Source organism: Melanostigma gelatinosum, assembly GCF_949748355.1.
Source record: "Melanostigma gelatinosum genome assembly, chromosome: 6".
Classification (NCBI taxonomy): Eukaryota; Metazoa; Chordata; class Actinopteri; order Perciformes; family Zoarcidae; genus Melanostigma; species Melanostigma gelatinosum.
Window position 1 is genome coordinate 5,284,693 of NC_136639.1, and position 22,961 is coordinate 5,307,653.

The 22,961-nt window shown below is 43.3% G+C and overlaps 1 protein-coding gene across 2 annotated transcripts; it reads left to right on the forward strand.

Moving 5' to 3' along the window:
- The first annotated feature begins 381 nt into the window (after nt 1-381).
- On the forward strand, nt 382-22,854 carry fbxw8 (F-box and WD repeat domain containing 8). Of its 2 annotated transcripts, XM_079270842.1 has the most exons (11): nt 382-987; nt 1,074-1,178; nt 1,712-1,876; nt 2,139-2,227; nt 5,113-5,270; nt 5,408-5,604; nt 6,485-6,703; nt 16,236-16,363; nt 20,990-21,163; nt 21,727-21,843; nt 22,415-22,854. In XM_079270842.1, exons 1-11 carry the CDS (start codon nt 502-504, stop codon nt 22,578-22,580), a joined length of 2,004 nt encoding a protein of 667 aa, XP_079126968.1. In that variant the 5' UTR covers nt 382-501; the 3' UTR covers nt 22,581-22,854. The 2 variants fall into 2 exon arrangements, with proteins under 2 accessions (XP_079126968.1, XP_079126969.1); XM_079270843.1 differs by lacking the exons at nt 21,727-21,843; nt 22,415-22,854 and having other exon boundaries at nt 20,836-21,105.
- Nucleotides 22,855-22,961: the final 107 nt, after the last annotated feature.

Sequence of the window (22,961 nt, forward strand, 5' to 3'; positions counted from 1 at the left end):
ATTATTCATTACAGTGTCACATGGTGTGGGGTTTACATCATCTTTTCCCAAAAGAGAGATGCAATGGTTAACTCTTGAATCTCCCCTGTCTGGTTTGATCTGACGATTCTTTTGTTGTAGGGTGTTCTGGGACATTGTGTTCCCTATTGTTATATTTTAACTGTAAAATATGCAGTTTGTATTGTTCTAAAATATGACCACCCCAAAATATGACCACCCCCACAATTCTTGCATTTATAATCAGAACAATTGTCAGTAAAAACACACATCACACTTGAGAATTGCCGCCTGTATAATAAAACTGCGGAATTAAAAAAAAGCGGAACTATTGTACAGCAGTGCGTTGTTCCTCTCCGGATTGTTAATAGTGAAGGGCATGTGCTTGTTTATGCTTCGGAACCGAGCTATCCGTCCCTTTCTTGGTCTGTATAGCTAACAAATGCCTACTACGCTGCTTCATTACACTTTAAAGTTATATTTTGTCAAGAATGATTGAGAAACATGGCCGAAGACGAGCTTGCTGCGTTCAGGGAGTGTTGGAAAGAAGAATTAACGAGTAGTAAAGACGAGCAACCACTTGTTTGTGCCCCTTCCCCTTCGTTGGATGTTCCTAGTCAGTCGGGCCAGAGAGATTTGAAAAATAAGTATTTTGAAAACTTGGAAAATCTCAACGAGGCCCGTAGTCCTTCCAAACAAGAAGAGGGTGGCAGCACCGAGGATGGAGCGTGTGCTGAAGGTGGTGGAGGAAGAGGGGGGGAAGCTGCAGCAGAGCCAGAGGATGAGCCTGAATATGTGTCCATTGCACGTAGTTTGCTGGATGGGAGGACCGGTCCACTGCTGGACCGGATTCAGGAGGAGAGAACCAGGAGAAAGAGGCAGTATCAGAACATGACCGATGTGTGCAGGGCATCCCTACAACAGCAGCAGCAGCAGAAGAGGAAGATGAAGAAAGACGAGGAGCTGTTGGATCAACTCATTCAAGATCTGGTATGAGGAGAAGGATGATGATGATGATGGTGGTTGACCAAATGAAAACCGACAGATAACGTCTGTTTTAATTGTTTATTTTGCAGAATGAAGTCAATGACATTCCCTTCTTTGACATTGAGTTGCCGTACGAGTTAGCCCTGAAGATATTCCAAAACCTCAACTGTACCGAGCTGGGCCGATGTGCACAGGTAAGCCGCTGTGGTTAAACCTGTGGCAAGACCTTTGCATGACAAACAACAGACAAGACTGAGCTTTATTCTCCTTATTCTGTGTGAAGAGATGCATGATAGCATTGCAGCAATGGTAGCAATGTGCTATCACTCCTTCTTTCATTACAATTCTTCAATTTTTTCCCTCCCATTTTACACATAAAAGAGTTTCGCACCTACACAGAATATCACGAGGTCCTGTGTCATAAAGCGTATATAATCTGTCCACCTTTCACATTGTCATGCAGCTCGCTGATCTCAGTTCTTTGCTGTGGAGTCCTTAAATCACAGTTACACTTCCCCCAACATGCAGAATCACAGAGGGCAGCATTACTCCCTTGTGTGACTTTAACTGCTATAGATGAATGAATTACACGTTGTGTGGCTGACCTGAGTCCATTCGGCAGTCAGCGGAGCTCGTTAGGCACAAGTAAATGAAGTGATGCAAGCTCGTACTTCATGCTGACTCAATCCACCCGTTTCACCATCCCGATCTCCCCCCCCCCCCCCAGGTGAGCAGGCCGTGGAGAGTCCTCGCGGAGGACGGCGTTCTGTGGTTCAGGATGTGCACGGCGGAGGGCTACCATCAGGATGCCAGCGTGTCTGACTCCCCCTGCTGGAAGAGCACGCTGCGAGACTGCAGGAACTCGGCCAGAGCTGTGCGCTCCAACTGGAAGGTGAAGCAGAATCACCTGCTCTTCCGCTGGAGCCTGTCTTGTGACATCGGTGCACAATTTACCATACATCGCCAGTAGAGCGTGTACTGTATGTCTCCAGTTTTAACTGTGATTAGAATATAATACAATATACACCATTCAAATTGTAACATCATGGCAAAATATCTCTTTTTTTCCATAAGAAAAGAGAGATATTTTTTAAACCGACAGGGTTTTAAATGTCAGTATTTGTACTGTGGATGTAACCGTGTTTTCTGTCCAGAACCGAGTGGGATCCATCAGCCAGCTGCAGTTCGAGCTGGGGAAGGTGCTCTGTGACGTCAGCTGCTGTGACAACTTTGTCCTGGCTGGGTGAGTTTCACCAACATCAGCTGTAACTTTGACAGCTCGTATATCCTGAATCCATCCGCTTTCTCTGTCACTCTATCTTCTCATGTCATTGTCAGTATAAATCTTCTTATTCATGGTGTTTGATTAAGAATATGTCACATTTAGACACGCGGCGCCGATTGAACGTTTGACGTTAGTTCGGTCGTTCTTGGCAGTGATGCATTTTATAATTTCTAGCAGGAGTAAAAGTGACATTGTTGAAATATAAAAGGAAGAACTGGGTAGTTGATGTGAGCAGCGATAGCAAGCCAGCAACACATGGCTTTGCCTGAAGAAAGTCAGACCACATCAACACAAAATCAAGAGACAAAGTCACTAAATTGGGCAAAGAAGATCTTTGATGAGGTTTACTTACGGAAACATGTTTGTTCCTTTTCAAAGCTCACTGTAAGCAGCCTCCTGCTGTCGGCTGCAGAGCAGTTAGGAGCTTAGAGCGTTCCCTATTGGCTTAGGAGTGTCATGAGTCGGTGAGGTCATGGCTTGTTATGATGCATTACAGCATTTTTAAACAAAGATGGAAAAATATGCAAAAACTCTGTTTGCAAGTTTCAACCTTTTAAACTGACTTTTTGATGAAGGTTTTTTGCAAATAGTCTAAAATAAATAATCTTGTGAATGAGAACAATAACAATTAATGCATGCAAGCAGATCTTCATACACATAAAGTAAAAAGAACAAAGAAAGTCGGGTCAGGAATAAACTGATCTAATAACAGTCTTCAACATTTTAAATCCACAGAAGAATCCATAAAATGACAGTTCAACCTTCCACCACATCCCCCAAAAACGACCCACTGGAAGTTATTATTGATTGCATTTAGTTGATCCAGTTTTCAGAGCATTGATGCGTGTTGTCACATATTCATATAGTCTTACTACCGGCTCTACTAATGGCAGGAGTTGGTTAGTGTGAACCAAACGTGCTCTGAAATGACTGTGCTGGGACAGTGACAGATTGTGCGGCCCAGAGGAGCGTGATGGACTGCCCCCACGGAGACGTGCAGCCTCTCCAGGGAGCGCTGTGATTAGATTCCCCTCAGTCCTGCCGGGTCCCGTCGGAGAACACGCTTTTGTTTGCATCTCTGCGGGTTCGCAGATGTAGGACACACCGTACCAAAACAGTCCCGTGAAGTTAAGCTCTTTCCAAAAAATGTGGACGTTCCCGTAAGTCCTTCTTCTTGTAGCTCGGCTATTAACAAATTCACAACATCAATACTTTTCCCATCAATACTTTTCCCATCGTTGGGAAAGGATCGTTTATCGAAGTGAAAGTACCTAAATTAGTTTAAGTAGAAACAAATCCATAGCAGTTAAGAGTAATCACGTGTGGGATGAGATTTGGCACTTAAAAGGCAATAAGTCTCGTTAACCCAGCAACTCCTGGAGTCACCCGGCGACACGGAGGCCGAACCCGGGGAGGCTCCTGCATGAAGGACGCAGTAATCCTTCCGTGCACTAAAGTTTCCGCCGCATTAAAAGTTTTGACGAAGTGCTTCTTGGATGAGATTCAGCATCATCATCCTGTTGCTAGTCGGCGTTGAGGTGATGTACCAATTAAGTCAAAGTGTGTATTCCTATTGTTTGCTTCCTGCCAAACCTCGCGATGCCAGCCGCGCGCACACACACTCACTCACACACACACACACACACACACACACACACCCACCCTCTGTCACACTTGCTGTCACTGTGTCACACACTGTGGCTGCGAGGCGGATACTTGCTCAGACATGATGGTATCTGTGGAGGTGGTAGCGCTGGCAGTTTGTCGTCCCCCACAGTGAGAACTCATTTACTTGAAGGGGGCGGGGGGGCTGATACTTGAGGATGGGAGTGTGAGCGGGGAAAAGTAGGATAAGGGGTTGTGTGACTTTACTTGTGCTACTTGTTGTATTCAACATTTGTAAATCATTAGCACAAGTTATGAGACATTTAATGATGCAAAGTTCACAATCAGTGAGTAGATTCTGTTGACCTCCACACTGTGAGCCACTGGTTGGATTAATGAGGATCCTGTTGGTTTAGCTTCAGGCACACAAACTGCTCGTACAAATATAAATAGAGAATGTTTCTGAAGTTTAGTGCTGCTACTAACCATCATTTTCATCATCGATTTATCGGCAGATTATTTTCTAAATTCAGAAAATTTCAGAAAATACAAAAAAAAAAAAGGACTTCTTCAAAACAAAACAAAATCACTTTACTGTGATGTCTAACAGAGGAGAGCAACAAATCCTCCACACTGGAGAAACCGGAACAATCTTCATCCACAATGTTTTAGGAAGTTACGATGGGCTTTTTCAACTTTTCTCTTCACATTTTAAAAAGCAAACTATCGAGCAATTAAGCAGCACTAATATAAAAAGCAGCACTGATTCATACAAAAAATAGAAATAGTCAAATTGTTGCTTCAAATCTATTTGTAAGGGAATGAAGCGGGTCATACATTTAAAGTTGTATGACTTCATATTAAAAAGCTACAGACTGAATCCCAGTGAATGCACCGCTTCACCTCCTGCTGCAGAGCGTCCCCCATAAACAACCCTAATAAGGGTCGAAATGTTCTGCCTTGTTCCGCCCAAACAACACCCCCTGTAATCCTGGAAAGATCATGTAACAAAGACTTGAGAAAACAAACTAACAACAAGTCCGAGTGAGTAGAGGAGGAAGGCGTGAGAGGGCAAATGATTCAGTGGTGAGAGGGTGACGTCGGAGACAAACTTGTCAGCCCGTGATGGAGAAATGGCCAGTAGTTCTTCTGCTCTGTTCATCAGCCTTTTTGTGCAGATCTAAATGTTTGAGTGATGTTCGCTCAGCGTGACCTGATGTGCTTGTTTGTGTCTGCAGCTACACGTCAGGTGATGTGAGGCTGTGGGACACGCTGCACTGGGACTCGACGGCCTCTTACCTGAAGATTAACAGCCTGTCGGCGAACTCTAACCCCAGGCCTGCTGTTAGCCACGTCCAGGTCAACAGAGCAGTGGCTGCAGCGGCTTATGAAGACGGTGTGTGTGACGTCACATCAGAAATATATTTATTATATCTTCAGAATAAGTTTTAAATGATCAGACTGAGAAAGCTTTGTGCCTGAGTGCAGTTATTAAGGTGCTGAGGGATTGTGTTTCACCGTCTTTGGGTACAGGCTGTGTGGACCTGTGGAGCACAGAGACCGGTGGAGAGCCCGTCCATCACTACCAGAGCCCCGGGGGGATCCAGGCCCTGGCCCTCAGCCCCGACAGTCCCGTCCTGGGCTCCGCCGCTGGGCCTGACGTTCGGCTGGTCGGTGCCGACGATTGCGGCTACTGGAGAACGCTCTGCCAGGCTCAGCTACCCAAGACTGTAAGAGAGGCAGTTTGACTCCTCACGTGTATGAAGGGCTCCATGTGTTAATGTGTTAATTAACAGGCTGTGCCTCACACATTTCCCCCTTGTTTCCTCCTTTTTTCATGTGAAGTGTGGGCGGAAGCATTTTGAGGGTGATTTCCATATTTTTCAACCTTTTCAACCCTCTGCTTTCCATGTTTTTGTTTCTAAGTGGCTGACGGGGACAGCACTTGATTTGAATTGGTCCGGTATTGAAGGAGAGCAGACGTAGACACAAAAACAAAAACATGGGGAAATAGGCTCCAGGTCGAAAATGTTACCGAAGTTACTTTGAGACGCCGCATTTCAGTTTCTGGCAAGAAATTGTCCCAAGTGCTGAAATGATGAGTCAATTAATTAGTGGATGCATTTGTTTATTAAGCACAATGCAGAACATTTCGTGGGTTCCAGCTTCTCAAATAATTGAACTTTCTGCTTTTCTCAGATAGGATTGTAGATTGAATGTCTTTGGCTTTTGAACTGAACAAAACATTTGAATATATCACCTCGGGTTGTGCAGAATAAAGGAGTTTTGCTCAACAAATAAATGGAAAATAAATAAACTTTCTTTTTTTCGTTTTATAAACTATGCAATTAATTGATTATGAAAACCATCTTCAGTTCCAAATTGTTGTGTAAATGGTAGAATATATGACTTCATGAGAAACTGAAAACATGTTCATAGAAATTCTTGGAGGAATACAAATAACCTATTTCATAAAAATACAAAAAAAAATCCTTTCAGACGTAATTCATTTGGACATCAGGCGAAGCCACAACTGCATAAGAGCGGGAAACCCGGTACTTCTTTCTGCTGTATGTGTAAAGTGCGCCTCCATCTCCGTCTGCTTGGCAGGTAGAGAGCCTGGTTCTGGTGCCAGGCAGAGGGCAGCAGTGCCCGCTGGCGGCTCTGGCAGCCGGAGATGCCGTGCACCTGTTGGACCCCCGGGAGGAGGAGCCACGGACGCTCCACTCGGTCTACGGTCACCCCGTTACCTGTCTGGATGCCGCCGACTCGCATGTTGCATTCGGAGTGAAGCGCACGGGCTGGGCCATGCACGACGGGGGAAACAAGGTGGGCTCAGTCACTCTGCACCATTCTTGTTGAGCATTGACAGTTTCTGAGTTGGTGCAGTGAGTCAGAGTTAAATTCCAATTACATGAATAGATTGTGGTTCAACATTTTAACTGGAAAGATATGTTGCATACTCAAGACAAGAAGGGTCTAAGTTGATCTCAGTATTAGTCCTAAAAATACTACCACTACGAATGTATTTGATTTTGAAGCCAGAAGTACAGAAATACAAGTAAATGCCAACATAAATTGAAAAAGCTTGACTTAAAAGACGAGGTATAAGTCTGCGTTGATGACCCCGTCTGCACCTCAAGGTTCATAAACTCTCAATTTAGACATTTTTGGTAGCAACATGGTGGAGTTCTGGCTTCACAAATCCACCACTCTGCGAAGTGAAGCAGCTCCTCCATCACAAATGAATGCCTTGGAAGGCGGGACTAGTTCAAACCAAAGTGAGCTACTTTATACTGTGGTGATTACCGCGTCCATTGTGAACACAGCACTCTGGTGTTTGTGTGTTAATGGCATTGATGGAACTGTATCAAGGCCTCTTTTATGCTTTCTGCAATTGAAAAGTCCCGGGAAGACAAATAACCCTAAACCCAACCTTGAGTGAATGGAACCGTGCAGCTGGATATTAGATGTATTGTAAAAAAAAAATGAATTCTACCCAGACCTTGCTAATTGGCATGAAAGGTTTCCAAAAGAGTTAACAAGGTCACTTGTGCTCTCAACAGGTGCTTAATGGAAAAAAAGGGAAATAGTTTGCTTTGCTCAAATGGAATGATGCATGCTTTCTTTAAAAAACAAATACTATTCATGCAGAGCAGAGCAGTGAGGGCAGATGTTTTTGGCATCAGGCCATCATGAGTTGAATCACTGGCTTATAGATAAAGAAACTCCTTTTTAGAGAAAATGTTCCTCCTGCCTTTTGAATATGGAGCACACTTTCTTTCGCGACATTAAGTCTGGTTTACATTTTAGATGCAATGCAAACAAAGATGGTCCTCTCGGTGTAAACGTGGTCTCTTGACAGCGTGATCGCTGTGTCTCCTCAGACCTGAATGCCATGTACCTGTGGGGGATTGCTTTATAGTAGACATAGCGTGCGTAAATAGCGACATGCCCTCATTGGTCCTTGCTCCTTATTACCACAGCCTTTAAGGCCACTTTGATCAACTTTTGTTCCCCAAGCTGCATCTGTTTGCTTCTAATAATACTGTGTTACTAAGGACCCCGCGCTCCTAATTGACTCTTGAGCCTTCACACAGATCGCTCAAAGAGCCATGAGACGAAACCATTCTGTCGGGATCAGGAGCCGCCATGCTTTTAAAGTTCGCTTCGTCAAGATATTTGTTGTCATAACGGATCAAACAAAGGAGAAAGAAAGCTGCTGCATCCCAAGATGATGTTTTTCATTAAAAAAAAAAAGGCAGATGTCAGTTGCCGAAGCTTTAGAACAGCAAGTACCGGCTGAGCACTCTCTGCGTGTGTGTGTGCGCAAAGCAATCTGTTTGTTGGAGACGGGTTTTTGGCAAAGCTTCTCCACTGACATCACCCCTGTTAGAAGATGATGCAGTGATAGGCGGCGCTAAAGCACCACATAGTGGACCAGGCAGAGAGTAGCAGTGAGGGAGATGTCAGCCTCATCTTCTCATGACAAAACAAAGTCACGCTGGGCGACGCAGAGGCAGAAATCTACTATTTATCTTATCGTTATCCATTCAATGTAACGAGACAGACGCTCGTAGGCGAGATGGTTTCGAGGTTCAGGTTCGCAGTAAGAAGAGAAAAATACATTTCGTTAGTATTTCCTTAAACTGTTATTGTACCGCCTGTATTAGATTTAACTTAGAGCTGAAATGATTTGTGGATTAATCGATTACAATGACAAAAGACAACAACTGGCAACTATTTTGATAATCCATGAATTAAAGTGGAAATTCAAAGCATTCTGTAAGAAGTGGCTGTTTATCTTTTATATAAATTTAAACAGAATATCTTTGGGTTTTTGGATCGATGGTTGAACTTTTAACTGACATTTTATAGACAAAATGCCTCAATTATTGTAAAACATAATTGTCAGATGGATCAATAATGGGGTCCCTGAATCTATATTCCAAATTTCCCAATTTCTTTTCTCTTATGAGTTAAGAGTTCAGTGGCAGTTTTTCCTCGTTTTGAAACCTCATCTCAAATTGTTGTTGACGTCGGCCAATGAAACATTTTACGTTCATTTTCATATGCAAATAAATTTGGACCAATCTCAGACTCCCATCCAACTGAAATCATCATTTTTATCTCCAGCTTTGAGTTTTCCCAAGTTAAGGATCAAACGCAGCAGTTCCTTTCATTGAACACTTTGCATTTTAGATTTGATTCATTTCATCTGCGCTACAGAAGCACAGAAAGTCTTTCAAACTTTATTGTTTCCTTGGTGATTTTAGCCCAAAACTTCCATCTAATTTATGCCAATTCATGACTAGCAAACTCCTCTTACTAATTAAAATATATCACAAATGTAATTAACCTGTTTGTCACTCTCATCACGCTTCCTAACAGCAATATTCACACCGCGGAGAAGACGGAGCATGAATTGGCTGCAAACCGTCAGTTATGTGTCCTTTCGTAAGAAAACATATGCTTCATTAAAATCTGTCAATATGACTTCCTAGAAAGTCATCTCACACCTCTGTGTCTCACAGCAGAGTGGGACATTTTCATTTACAGCTTTGTGACTTACATGAACTCAGCCATCCTGTCATGTTGTTGTTTTACTTGATTCGGGCTCAGCGGTGATCGCGGAGTTTGTTTTTGTCAAAAATCTGCCAGCATGAAGTACAAACGCTGCTTTGTGTCGTTGATTCAAAAGATTCTTTATCATATTTTGGCTCGTGTTATCGTTTAGTTTGTGGCTTTGTCTTCTAGTCCCCCCCCCCCCCCCCCCATCTTTTGTTGGCGTTTGTCAGTATGTGTGTGTGTGTGTGTGTGTGTGTGGTCAGAGCCAGTCTCCAGATCCTCATTACTACTCGCCACCTTCTTGCCAGTGGACCGGGCGGGGGGGTGGGTGGGTGGGGGGGGCATCCAGGCATCCAGGCATCCACCCAGCCCGTGGCTGGGCTGTCAACTCAAGCTGGCATCTCCGCTGGCAAACAATCCATCCGCTGCAGTGGATGCACCACACGGCACAAGTGCTGTCAGAAAACCTGTCATCCTCCCATCGCCTGAAGTTCACAAGGCCGGTTGGATGCAACGGTTTGATGTAGATGGGGCTCATAGATAGTATGCGTAGAGATACGGAGGATGGATCGAGGTATTGTCCCAAATCAGGAGCAAGACATCAGACCATCAGGATCATTTACTCAGTAAAGCCCCCAACAGCCTGCTTCCGAGAAAAAGCACAGCAGAGGTTGGGGGGTGACGATGGTAATATCGAGGTTAGGTGTAGGAGTTTCACGTGAACAATGCATACAGTTGAGTATGCAGTTGAGTATGCAGTATGCATGCATGCATGGGTGGCCATATCGTCAGGGATCCCACCATTATTCCACGGGGTCACGGACTGATGGGCTTTACTCAGCAATGTCACCGCTCTACCGAGCGCACCTTTCTAGTTTGAGTATAAAATACTTGGAAAGTTCCGACCTCGTCGCTCCCCACAGACATGCACAAAGATCAGAACTGCAGATATTCGGGAGTGACGGAAAAAACAATTTGATGCAAAGATTAACATTATGTGTAATAAACAGTGCTGAGCTGCAGCTCAAATAAAAAAAAGGCTCCCAGCTTTCAGATGATGTTTACCACTTCTATGTGGCTAATACTGTTGGATGGATATTTCCCCCTAAAGATGTCTTGTCTCCTCCTAAAGAAAGTGTTGATATGAGTCTGAGACACATGGCCGGTGCTGTTTCAGGATGTTACAATTCCAGTATGTGCTTTCAGTTGTCTTGTGGATGACACTAAGGTGTTTACTTTGTTTATTTATCCATTTTGCCTTTGTTGAATTAGTTTGGGGCCAGACGTCAACAGCTTCATAACAATTTGTTGAGGCCAGCACACGTGGAATGATAGCTTTTCAGACACACGGCGCTAAAAACGTTACCGAAACTGATTTACAATTATAAGGAATTTAATTCCACTGATGTAAGTACGATTACAGTTATACATTGGAGTACATACTCCTATGAAATATTAAAACAATAAAACCCCATTCCTCTCCTTTTATGTGGGCAATCTCTCACCCAATGACCCTCTCTCCCACATACGTAGCACTTCCCTCTACCTACAGGTCTTTCATAACCTCCTCTGTAGTTACCTCTCCCTCTGTTAGATGCTCGTGCACGTCCTCTGCCTCTGTAATGTGGTGGAGGTTGGTAGTACACCACTGTGTGGGCTGGTACTGCTGGATTTGGTTGGTATGAGGTCGGGGGTGCAGCTGGATATTGGGGCTGTTGTGAGGCCTGAGCCTTGGCTACGGCCATCTGTTTCTTGGCCTGAAATTTTCTGCTGATTTCTCTGTCGACCTCTGCTACTTGCAGTTTCAGCAGTCGCAGCTGCATTCTCTTTATATCCTCGTCTTCTTTACTTTCTGCTCGTCTTTCCTCTATCTGCTGTTGCAAATCTTTTCTGATGCGTTCTACTTCTGTTACTTCACATTTTAGTCTTCTTACCAGTTCTCCTACTTCCTTACTCTGCTTCTTTAATGTAAACATTATGCAGCCTAGGAGTATTCAAATGTGTGTATTACATGTGCATGCTTGTCATCACATGAATCAAAATCAACTCACCCTCTGTGTTGTATGGCGTGTGGCCGCTGACTCCAAAACTGGGATCCGCTGCTCCACTTCCCAGATCTGGACCCACTCAACCACGCACCTTGACTAAAACAAACACAGAACTGCCAAAAGTTCAGCAGTAAATGTTAGCATACGTCTGTAGTGTAAGAGAGGTCAGCGATCTCTCAAATATGTTGCGCCGTCCGTGTCAAAATTGATTCTTAGGAACTATGTAAAATAGTAAGTGTACCAAAATTAGTCAATACTGGATATGTGAAGGAATCTCGAATCCAAAATTGAAGCTAGAATTCCGAAATCAAACTCAACATCTAAATCAGAATCACAATCACAATCCAGTTCCAAATCAGAATTCGAAAGGTTTAAAATTGGAAGTAAAATGAAATTAAAAAACAATGAATAATTAATCAATTAAATATTAAATTCAACTTTAAAATCAATAACTGCGTTCAAAGATATTCAATCAGAAATACCAATGCAAGTCAAACTGTTGAACTGCACTTACACTCTGGTCTGCACAATAATGAGTCACAATTAAGTTCAAGAATTGAAGAACAACTGAAACCATTAATCTTTGTTAAAATGCTGAATTAAAACCAAAGTCAACGACTAAAGTTATAATGCTTAATTAAAACTAAGGTCAGGATATAAGCTCACAGCTCTTAGACAATGAATCTCTGAAAAATGTACAGATTCTAAACACTTCGCCGAACCGGAAGTTACCCTGCGCCGAACCGGAAGTTGTCCTGAAACCGGCTTTTTTGTAACAGATATGCTAACCGCAATGCTAACGACAAAAACGGAGCTTCTAATAAAGCATACGCACACACAAGTATCACCAAAATCCCACACTTTAATTCCACTCATACGCCTTCTGTCTCCTCTCTCAATCCAGCAGTTATTTTCTTTACAAGCACTTTTATTTTTCATACAGAGTACCGCAACACCGGAGCTACACGTAGCTAGCGTTAGCTCCCCACAGCGCGATCATGCAATATTAATCATTTTAAACGTATTTCCACGCTGCTAAAACACAGACTAGTCACACGTATTATTGGACTTATTTAGTCATCATTTTAAACGTATTTCCACGCTGCTAAAACACAGACTAGTCACACGTATTATTGGACTTATTGTCCGGTTTTATTATACCTTAAACCTCCGGTTAACAGGCTTTAGCTCCTCCAGACCCGAGCTCACTGTTACGTATATGAAACGCGAGTTATTCACTGCCAACGCCACAAACCACTCACCCAGTCCGCCTAGCACCACCAAAGCCTTTATTCTACGTCTTCCGAATCACCCACAAGACCCTCTATTTATCCATTCACGGCCAAAACAAGCGAGTGTGTCTTTCCTGAAGCCGCAGCCTCAGAAGCTAACTCCCGCTAGCCTAGCTCTCTAAGCAGCGTATATTTCAAGACCCGAAACTCGTGGGCTGAACCCGCAAAGACTTGCACCTCTAAGCCGGAATGCCACGAAATCTCAGTCCGCCAAGTCACATACCTGCTTTAAACTAGCTATCTGCAGGCCTAACAATACTTATGTTGGGCCGAAGGAGGCTCCCAGCATGAGCAAAGCAGTTCGCCCGTTCCACAGCTTGTTTGGTTCCAATGTGGTGATTTAATTACACAGCGCTGTCTGCCTTTAATTGATTCTTAGGATCCTTATACTCTTGACTACTCCCTTAAGTTCATCATACTTCAGCCAGTAAATCGTACCTACCTCAGTGGAACGTGGCCTCCTCCTGGAACGTACCCACCGGCAACGGAGCGTTAGCCGTTAGCAGCGCTTAGCCAAGCAGAGATTCCCCTAAGATTCCTAGAAACTACCTCACAGATTTCATGAAACGGCTCTGCCTACCGATATTGTGGGCCCGGGATGTCTGCTTGACCAACGCCGCTTTCAGCACACACAGCGAGGCCGGTAAGACTGTCCCTTCGTGTGTTGCCAAATTTGTTGAGGCCAGCACACGTGGAATGATAGCTTTTCAGACACACGGCGCTAAAAACGTTACCGAAACTGATTTACAATTATAAGGAATTTAATTCCACTGATGTAAGTACGATTACAGTTATACATTGGAGTACATACTCCTATGAAATATTAAAACAATAAAACCCCATTTGCAAAAACCTCGCTCGGCTCCTCCGGTTAACACGTCTGTCGTTCGGGGGCCATGGCACAGAGAGAGAGCGAGGGAAAAAGTCTTTTAAATTAAACCTCCCACATCTGTTCGAAACACCTCCTCCTCCGTTTATCCCGATTCCTATTGGCTACCTTCCAGGAGTGTATTCACTTGTCTGGCTCTGAGTTTATTATTACATTCAATGACTTTCAGTTACGTTTTAAACCCTTCTATAATAATCCTTCAAAATGAAAGTTATACTTCTGCAACTTGGCAGAAGTTTCATGCTTCTGCATGTTTATGTTTATGTTTATCTTAATTATGCATTCTCAAAACCCTTATGATTATGACTAATTATGAATTATTAATTATGAATTATTAAACACTTTTATTATATCTACTAACTACAGTTTTTTACTCAAATTTCTTACACTTTCCCACTTGCTCCTTGTTTTGTCCGGGGAGAAATCAAACACAGCTGGACGCAAACTTCTCCACAACTTTGGAAATACACAAAATAATGCAACTGTTGTGTACTTTAAGGCAGTTTGAGATGCTGCTCTGCCTTGTTGGGTGATGCACTCCCCAAAATTACTTCAAACCACAAACCTGCCATGATCACATATCTGGTCCAATGTGCTAATCTCCGTTTGTCCACATGGCGTCTAAACCCAATGTAGCTCTAAATCCATATTTGTTTCAGACGTGTGTGTGTGTGTGTGTGTGTGTGTGACGGAGGGGGAATCGTGGGCCATGGAAAGCCAACAGTCTGCGGATTTCAGTCCAACCTTCCACCTCGGCTGGGTGTTTCACTTGTTTGTTTCCCCCACTACTTGACGGAGCATTGGTGAACTCTGAGCCCTCCGTGGCTCATGGCTTCCTCTTCCTGCCGTTTGATATTCCACTCGAAAGGTTTTTCTCAAAAGTGAAGCGGCGATTGCCGAATGTTTTAATCTGTTTGAACGCAAAGGGGGTGATCACATTAACATCCAGTTACAAGCCGCCATTAGAGTTGTCTTTGTCTGCCAGCCTCACTGGTGCTCCAGCAAGTGCATTAAGCTAACAGCTCCTCTGCAGTCCTGCTCATGATTAATACTCCTCTAAACATTCCCCTTTATCATCACAAAGCCGCCCGTTTGCCTCTCTCTGCGACATTTCTTCATTTCAGTGAGCGAGGTGGACCGATATTTAATAAACGACATCGTCCAGAAGCTGTAAAGATTCATCGAGAACAGCAGGCTGAACTTGATTTCTGCCCCCCCCCCCCTCTCCTCCGCTGTCCAAATCCTATCAAGCTGTCATTTCAAAGTCCGGTGTGATTTGGGCTTTGCCCCGGGGTGGTGCACAATTAAAGCTCTGCTTGGCTCAAATAAGGGACACACAAACTGCTGGCACCTCCTCGAGGCTTACATCATGCCTCTTCTTCTTTCTTTTTTTTTACCGTCAGTCAAACTCCTTTGTCTTCGTCGCTGTCTCTCCATCTCGCTCTCTTCCTGTCTACCCTCTCTCTCGCTCTCTCTCTCTCTCTCGCTCTCTCTCTCTCTCTCCCCCTGTCTGTCTCCCTCCCTCCCTCCTCGGTTTAATTTCTTAATCGTTTTAATTATTCAAAGACATTTTTGCCTGGCGGTTGTCCTGTTTGCTCCGTCTCATTTGGATGAGAAAGCACCAGCCACTAATTGACCAATTAGGCCAGCTCCAGATGACATCATTGCAGTTTGTATGAAGAAAGTTTGCTGCAGCCATTGAGCCAGAGGCAATGGAGGGCATCTCTGTCAGTAGTTGAAGAATGCCCATAGGTTGATTTATTTCAACCTGCTTTGCTTTTAATTAACTGGCAAAGCTTCACTTCGGTTAGCCGTGTTTGTCTTTTTTCATGATATGTACCGAATCCAATATTGTCAATCATATTTCAGTGTGTAGTTTTAAATTGTGCAATTTTGCAGAGAATTAGCGGAGCCGTTTCAAAATCACCAACAGTGAACTTAAATTAGCTTCATGTTTTAATGAAAGATAATAACTTATATTTGAGTGAGTTAAAGAAGAACATTGTTTTTGTTGAATCTAATATCCACAAATTCTTTGCTAATAAGATCTCAGATCCTAAATTATGAGTTGTAATGAAACGGTGACTATGAGGGTAAAAGAGCAGACTTTAATGTGAGCGGTGCAAGAATTGTAGCCCCTTTTTCACACAATTTTGGGGGCAAAAAGTCATGAAGTAATCAAATGAAATCATCATTTTTAATATTTGGTTGTGCAAATCCTTTTCCATGTCTGTCTGCATGAAGTCTACAGCCCATAGACATCAACACTATATTCTATGGCGATGATGATGCAGCCATGCTTACTTCTTTGTTCAACTTCAGTTTAGGGCTTTTTGTCCTGCTCCATTGTCTAATAGTGCTGACTCTGTATAAATAGGGGCCATAAAGTCCGACACGGTTCACCAGATATTGATGTAAACACCCTCCAAAAGCTCAGAGTCAACTCTCTCAACTCATACTCCTTATGTTGTACTCGCTCAAACATTTGGTGGTCGTGCATTTGGAGGTTGACTGAATTTCAGATGTAAAATGGTTGATGTTGTTGTGTGTTCTTGCTTGTTCAGATCCACGTCTACAGCCTGGAGACGGGCAAACCTGTGGCATGCGTCGGCGACTCGCTGGGAGACTTCACTTGCATCAACCTGAGAGACGGCCCTCCTCACCTGCTGGTGTGCGGAAACAAAGACAGGAGGTAGGACACTGAGATGTAAAAAAAAACACACACACACACATTGTGAGACAGATGGAGAGTCTCTCAATGCTGACACTCAAACATCACAAATGGATGAAACTGAGCCAAGAACTCAAGACGAACGGAGTGTCTGTTAAGTCGTTTTCTCGCAGGGGGCTGAGGCTTCAGTCCTTGCACAGTGGAGAACAGGTGTGTGTGAGAAGACGTGGCTCTTTTCAATTTGTGCATTAGTCACGCTTCTCGCTCTCTCTGCCGCCTTGACGAAACAAAGCGTCGTGGGTGTTGACATACCTAGATGTGAGACGTTTTGTTCTCTGTGTTGAATAGAGACGTCTCCTCCATTACCTGGGATACTATACGACAAAAAACAAAATCTGGCCTTCTTGATCCCATCCGGCGACAACACACACATCCATGCATGTGTACACACACACACACACACTTGTCTCCTCGCTAACCTGGCTCGCCAGATGAGGAAAGACACATAAAAGAGCCATTCATCTATTCTGCACTTGTTAGCGGGCGCTGCGGTGCATGAGCTGGCAGGAGAAGAAAAATCCCTGGCGCGTCCTCGTCCAAAGCTGCCCCTGCTGTTTCTATTCACAACCACATCCATCTGGCTGTAAAGTAGTTGGCTTCCAGCGAAAGACAGACCACATCATATTGTTTAGGATCTGTCTTCTTACTAGTTATGACTCCTAGCAACTGCACAAAAACACAATGCTCTGTTAAAGATGTTTTTGTCAAGTGCCAAAAGGAAACGCTCTACGTTGTTTTTTTTATTGAGGAATTGAAATAGTTGTTTTCTCGCCAGAGCATTGATAGAGTCTTTATCCAATTCCTCTCCGCTTTACTTTTGTTCTTTGCTTTCTGGTGTGTGGTGTTAGATTCACACACACTAGCTTGGCTCTTCCGCTTTGGCCCCAGCTGATGCAGCGCACAGTCGAAGACAAATGGGCGAGGCGGTCGGCGATCTTGGCCGTCTGACAGGGTGGCTTAAGGCCAAAGCCTAATGCATCCCTTCTTTTTGTCCAAATGAGTTTTGTCCCTCTGTTTTTTTTTTTTTTTTGTGGGATCCGGGAAGCAAATGAGGGGTCTCGATAAGGGCTGTTTGGAAGAAGGCCACATTTGTGCACACAGGGAAAGATGTGGGCTAAGAGCAAAATTGGATGCAGTTCGAGGAAGGGAAGAAGTAGTGAGTGTCATACCTATGTGGCTATTGGTCACTTATCACCTTGCATGACTGCACTTCTTGAGTCCAGCCTCTTGAAGGCTAGGATTTGACTTCAAGGTGTCTCTTTTAAATCTATTATGTTTGTAGTCCCACCAACAACATGGTTCCAGGGATGGCAGGGTCCGCCACTTTGGTCCAGAATGTAATCCCTCAAAAGTGATGGGATGGATATCATTTTGTACAGACTTTCTTGGTTCTCTGAGTCCTACTCTCTTTGGTGATCAACGTGTTCCTTCTCCAGTGGAAAAACTGCAACATATACTAAATGATTTGGCACAAACTATTGTAGAGACATTCATGTTTTCTCGACAGATGGTCCTAATGACTTTGGTCGATCTTAAGTGGCTTGTGGGATTGATTTAAGAGAACTTGCCGCATCCACCAATTTTCTCGTATTTTGGATTTTCTACAACACAATAAACAACTGTCAGGTGATTATTCCCCCCCCCCCCCCCCCCCCCCCCCGCTGGTCACTACCACAGTTACATGAAGTTAGAAAGCATTTGCAGAATCTGAGGTGGAACCAAAAAAAAGAGTACGAGAAAGTTAAGATTAGAATTCCACAAATCTCTTGTATGAGGTCCATTGTCTCCACAACTATTGGATGGATCCCCATGAAATGTACTAACTTAAGAACACCCTTCTAAATTGATCAATACCTGACAAACGGATGACATTCCCATCAGCCTCTGCTGTTGTTTGTGATAATTAGCAAATATTAGCATGCTAACACGCTACGGCGTAGATTTTATACGGCCCGCGCCTTCTGTCTTAAAATGCATTATTTATGGCCCGCCAGCACAGTCAAAACGGAATGAATAAATCATACAAATTCAACATGCAATTCCTATTTTTACCTCATGGTGGCAGCACCACTCTGTAACTGTCTGGCTGTTTGAAATTGGCTCTGACCCTTGAACTGTCATGGCTACGGCAAGTAAAAAAAGGAAAGTTGATAATGAGGGCCGCCGCTTCCAGGAGAGGTGGAGATCGCAATATTTTTTTCACCGAAAACCGAAACAACTGTGTCTCCCTAATTTCTCATGAGACTGTTGCCTTGTTTAAGGAATATAATGTAAAGAGACACTACGAGACCAAACGTGCTAATGCTACAACAAGCTATCAGAGAGCGTCTGTGCTAGAAAAGTGAAGCAACTCCAAGATAACATGGCCACACAGCAGCGGTCCCTTTCACATGAAAACATCATCAAAGTAAGCTGCGGAGTGGCCGTGGTAATTGCTAAACATGACAAACCTTTTACGGAATGTGAGGTTATCAAAGACTGTGTTATGAAAATAGCAGAAAACATTTGCCCCGAGAAGAAGACAGAGTTTGCTAATGTTTGCCTGGCTCGTAACACTGAAGAGCTATCATCAGATACGAAGAGACAACTTGATTTTTTTCGTGAGCCTGTTTCATGTGTGTTGAATTTAAATGTTAGACAACTTTTCATCACCCTCACTAAGTCATATTTAAGATTGTCTTGAGGTGAGAATATTGATCGGTTCCTATGTAATTAGCTTTTAGATGGCTTGTTCTTTGTTATCTGACTTTCAAGATGTGAAAGAAAGGCAGAATAGTTGTTGAGATGTGTTCACACATGAATGCTTACATTTGGTTACATTGCTATTTGCTGTCATTGAAAATAAAATGATAAAATAACAATGTATGTATAGGCTACTTGTATTGTTTAAAATAATGTCAGCAGGGACTGTTGGCCCTTGGGCATTTTCACATTATCAAATTTGGACACCCCTGCGCTACGCTAAGAGCATGGTAAACATTTGACCTGCTCAACGGCAACATGTTAACATTGTCTTTAGCTCAAAGTCCCACTGTGATGCCTCATTGTTGAAAGGATCTAGAACTGGTCTTGGAATAGGTTGGTCTTAACCCACAGGTTGTAACTGCAAAGTCTTTACAGCAGAAAGCAAACAAGACTAGAATACCAAACCAGACCACTTGGGATCACCAAACCACAGGTTTGCGTCGCACACAGTCCTCAGTGGATAGTGATTAATGTCTCGTCCAGTCTGCAGGAAACTAACCAGAGTTATCCGAACCTTTTCCAACACTGAGCTGCTCCTGATTAATGAAGAGGAGTCTGGCCACTGACAGCTCACTGAAGACAGAGCCCTCCTCCAACATTAGATTCATGGCTCCCTGCGGCCTGCCAGTAATGCTCAGTCCTCATTGTTTAAATGTGTGCTTCCATCACGTAATGCCACGAAACAGGCAAAAGTAACTGCAGACAACAAGACTGCGGTGCCCATTTAGCCATTTAACTCTGATTCTTGGGGGGGGGGGGGGAATAAATAGTGGAAGCGGAAATGTAATCTGCGTGAGTCCCTTTAGTGAATTTCATTATGGTAATGAAGTCTTGGAAGAAGGTTGAGCCTGGATGGCGTCATGTCCTGGATGCTTTCAGCTGCAATAAAGCCACAATGACGACAGATGGAGCTGAAGGTCCCCTGAGCTTCTGGTGCTCATGAAACCCAGACAGCCAATAATCCCTGCTGTTTCCTTTTTTATCAAATAAACACGGACACAAATAATGTTATTATAATAATAATAGTGATTATACCAATGATAATCATCATCATAGCAGTCATATTATCATGAAGACCACATAACACTTTTCTGAAAGTAGAATTTATAAAGTGCTTTGTAGAAAGGACTCAAAAGCCATTGTCTAAATCAGGATATTTATGAAAATACATAATCGTGTGAGGACATTCAATACAAAATAAAGACAAAATAACAGAAGAAAATAATTCAATCGTTAAACAAATGACTAAGAGTCGGGTCAAAATCATTAAAAGTCTACAAAACTGCATTTAAAACATGAAGGTTTTCTGCTTTTGGTCACATTTAACAGTTAAAAAAAAAATGTGATCAGCAAAATCCTCAAATGAGTTCTTTATTCGTGTTTACTTTGTGGAGGGATGTGAGACTTTTTCACCACACTGCATATTCTGTACCTGCTGTTGTCTTACACACCCTCTATTCACGGCTTTGTTTCCTTTATTCATTTTCTGTTGACTATTCTCTCGTGTTGTGTTGTTAGGGCTGGAAACTAAGAGCTTGCTTTGGCACGTGTGCTTCAGCATCTATTTGTCTTTGGTCTCTTGACTGAATGTTTGAAATGTTCCTTCATAAGTGGGAATAGTGTCCCTTTGTCTGTAAATGAATGCACTCTTTGACAAACTGTGCTCTCTCTCTCTCTCTCTTGTGCAGTCTTGGAGTCCTACGCCTCAGTAAGCAGGAAGTGAAATCCCAAATTACCACGCTTCACTTTCAGAGGACTCACTTACAGCGTTGGAGGTATTCCTACGTGGTGTTATAAAGTAATGATGAATAAATAAACGTGTTCATCTCTGCTGTGATTCAGGGTGAGGGTGTTTGACCTGCGAGCCGGCTCCTCCGTGGCGTCCCTGTACGCCCACCACCTGGGCGTCACCTCGGTGCAGGCGGACGACTGGAAGGTTGTGAGCGGCGGAGGCGAAGGGCTGGTGTGTGTGTGGGAGATGAGGATGGGAGCGAAGCTGTGGGAGATGCACAACAGGTGGGATTGTCTTTCTTCCCGAGCCACAGAGATCCAAACTCTCAGCTGCACTGATCCAATCCACAGTCTTCAAAGAAGTCTTTATGTTACCAGCTTCTCTGTTTGTTTCTAATACATCACAGTTGTGGTGTGTGCCTTTTGAGGTTAGAGTTAATTAAGGCAGTTATAAAACCCATTAACCCAGTGGCTGCATTGATGTGTCTTATTGATCTCCAAATTATTTTAAGTGCCACAAATAAGATAATTGTCCAAGCAGAATGATATGTTGTTTAATTCATCGCAGCACGGACAAATTCTTCATAGCTTGTATTAACAAATGTAAATCGCATGCTTTTATTTTGAAACCAATTTTGTGCAACATCCACCTGGTCCAAATTAAGGGAGATGTCAATAGATGTCACTGATGAGGAAGCATTTATTTTGTGTCAAATGTGAGGAATACAATCAGAATTTGGACATTTTTAGATATAGTTCCAGACATCTTTGTACAGAAACACCAACATGCACCAGTGAAAAACGGTTCATATATTTTGTACTGAAGGTGTTTTCTGTCTTGGCTGCAGGCATCCTGTAAGGCACGTCTGCTTCAACAACAGCACCCTGGTAACAGCCAACATCCCCGATGACAAGTCGCCAAGGGGGGCCTGCATCACAGACGATGACCTCACTGCTCACCGCAGGTCACCGATCTCCCTCCCACTCTTCTTCTTCTTCTTCTTCTTCTTCTTCTTCTTCTTCTTCTTCTTCTTCTTTTTAAATCCTGGATCTCTTCTCGACATCCACCTCCCATTCCCCACGAGCTTACAGAGTCAGAAATACGCAGTGAATTGACTGCTTTTCTGTACGTTTAGGTTTTGTAGAAGCAAATTAGTGTATTTCCCAAAAATGTGGCACTATTCCTTTAAATGGCAATATATTGCCACAGTCAAAGTAATTACAGCGCACTTTGTTATTACACTGGTGTTTAAGATGGCTGGAAGCTTGTTTCATGCTAGTTTGCTTTCTCAGAATTTAATTGGGACCACATCTCCCCCACTACCTGCTGCTCCTCTCAGTCTGAGTTTTTTATTGAAGCCTACAAAGCAGCATGCAACGGACTGATTAAAGTCAGGCTTTAAAGTGACACCACCACTAATGATGAAGCTGCATTTTGATCTTCAACTGATGTGTCAGTGGTTTAAAACTAGACTGATCTCACCTCTGCTTAATAACCTACTCAAGTGAAATCTGTGTCGTGTGTTTATCCTTCAGACACAGGGGAGTCATCTGCCATTACGACTTCTCTGAGGACGCGTTGTCACAGGATCACATCCTGCCCATCTGCAGGTCCGACTACATCGAGTCCTCCGGCTACAACTACAACATCGGCCTGGCGGTGCCTTACGACAAGCTGCCTGGCTGCCATCCATCCCACTGACACGCAGCTCTACAGACTGACACTGAGATCAGTGCGTGACTGAACGGACAATAGAAACGTTTACCGTTAATCTGTTTGATTCTCCAAGCGGGATCCTTTTATCAAGCTTCTTAGGAATTTTATATTTCAATGTGTACTATCTGTAACTGTGCATTTGTAATGGACAGCGTGCCCAGATGTTACACAGGATCACAGTCTTATAAACCATTGCTTTGATGAATTTGTATAGCATAGTTTTCTTGATTTAATTCAGTGCTGCTGTGAAACATTACAGCAATAAAAATATCGCATTTTTACCTTGTTTCTTATGAGTGCATTTTTTTCGAATATTCTCTAAAAACAAAAATCGTACACATGCATTTGTTTTATCAAAAATCTCTT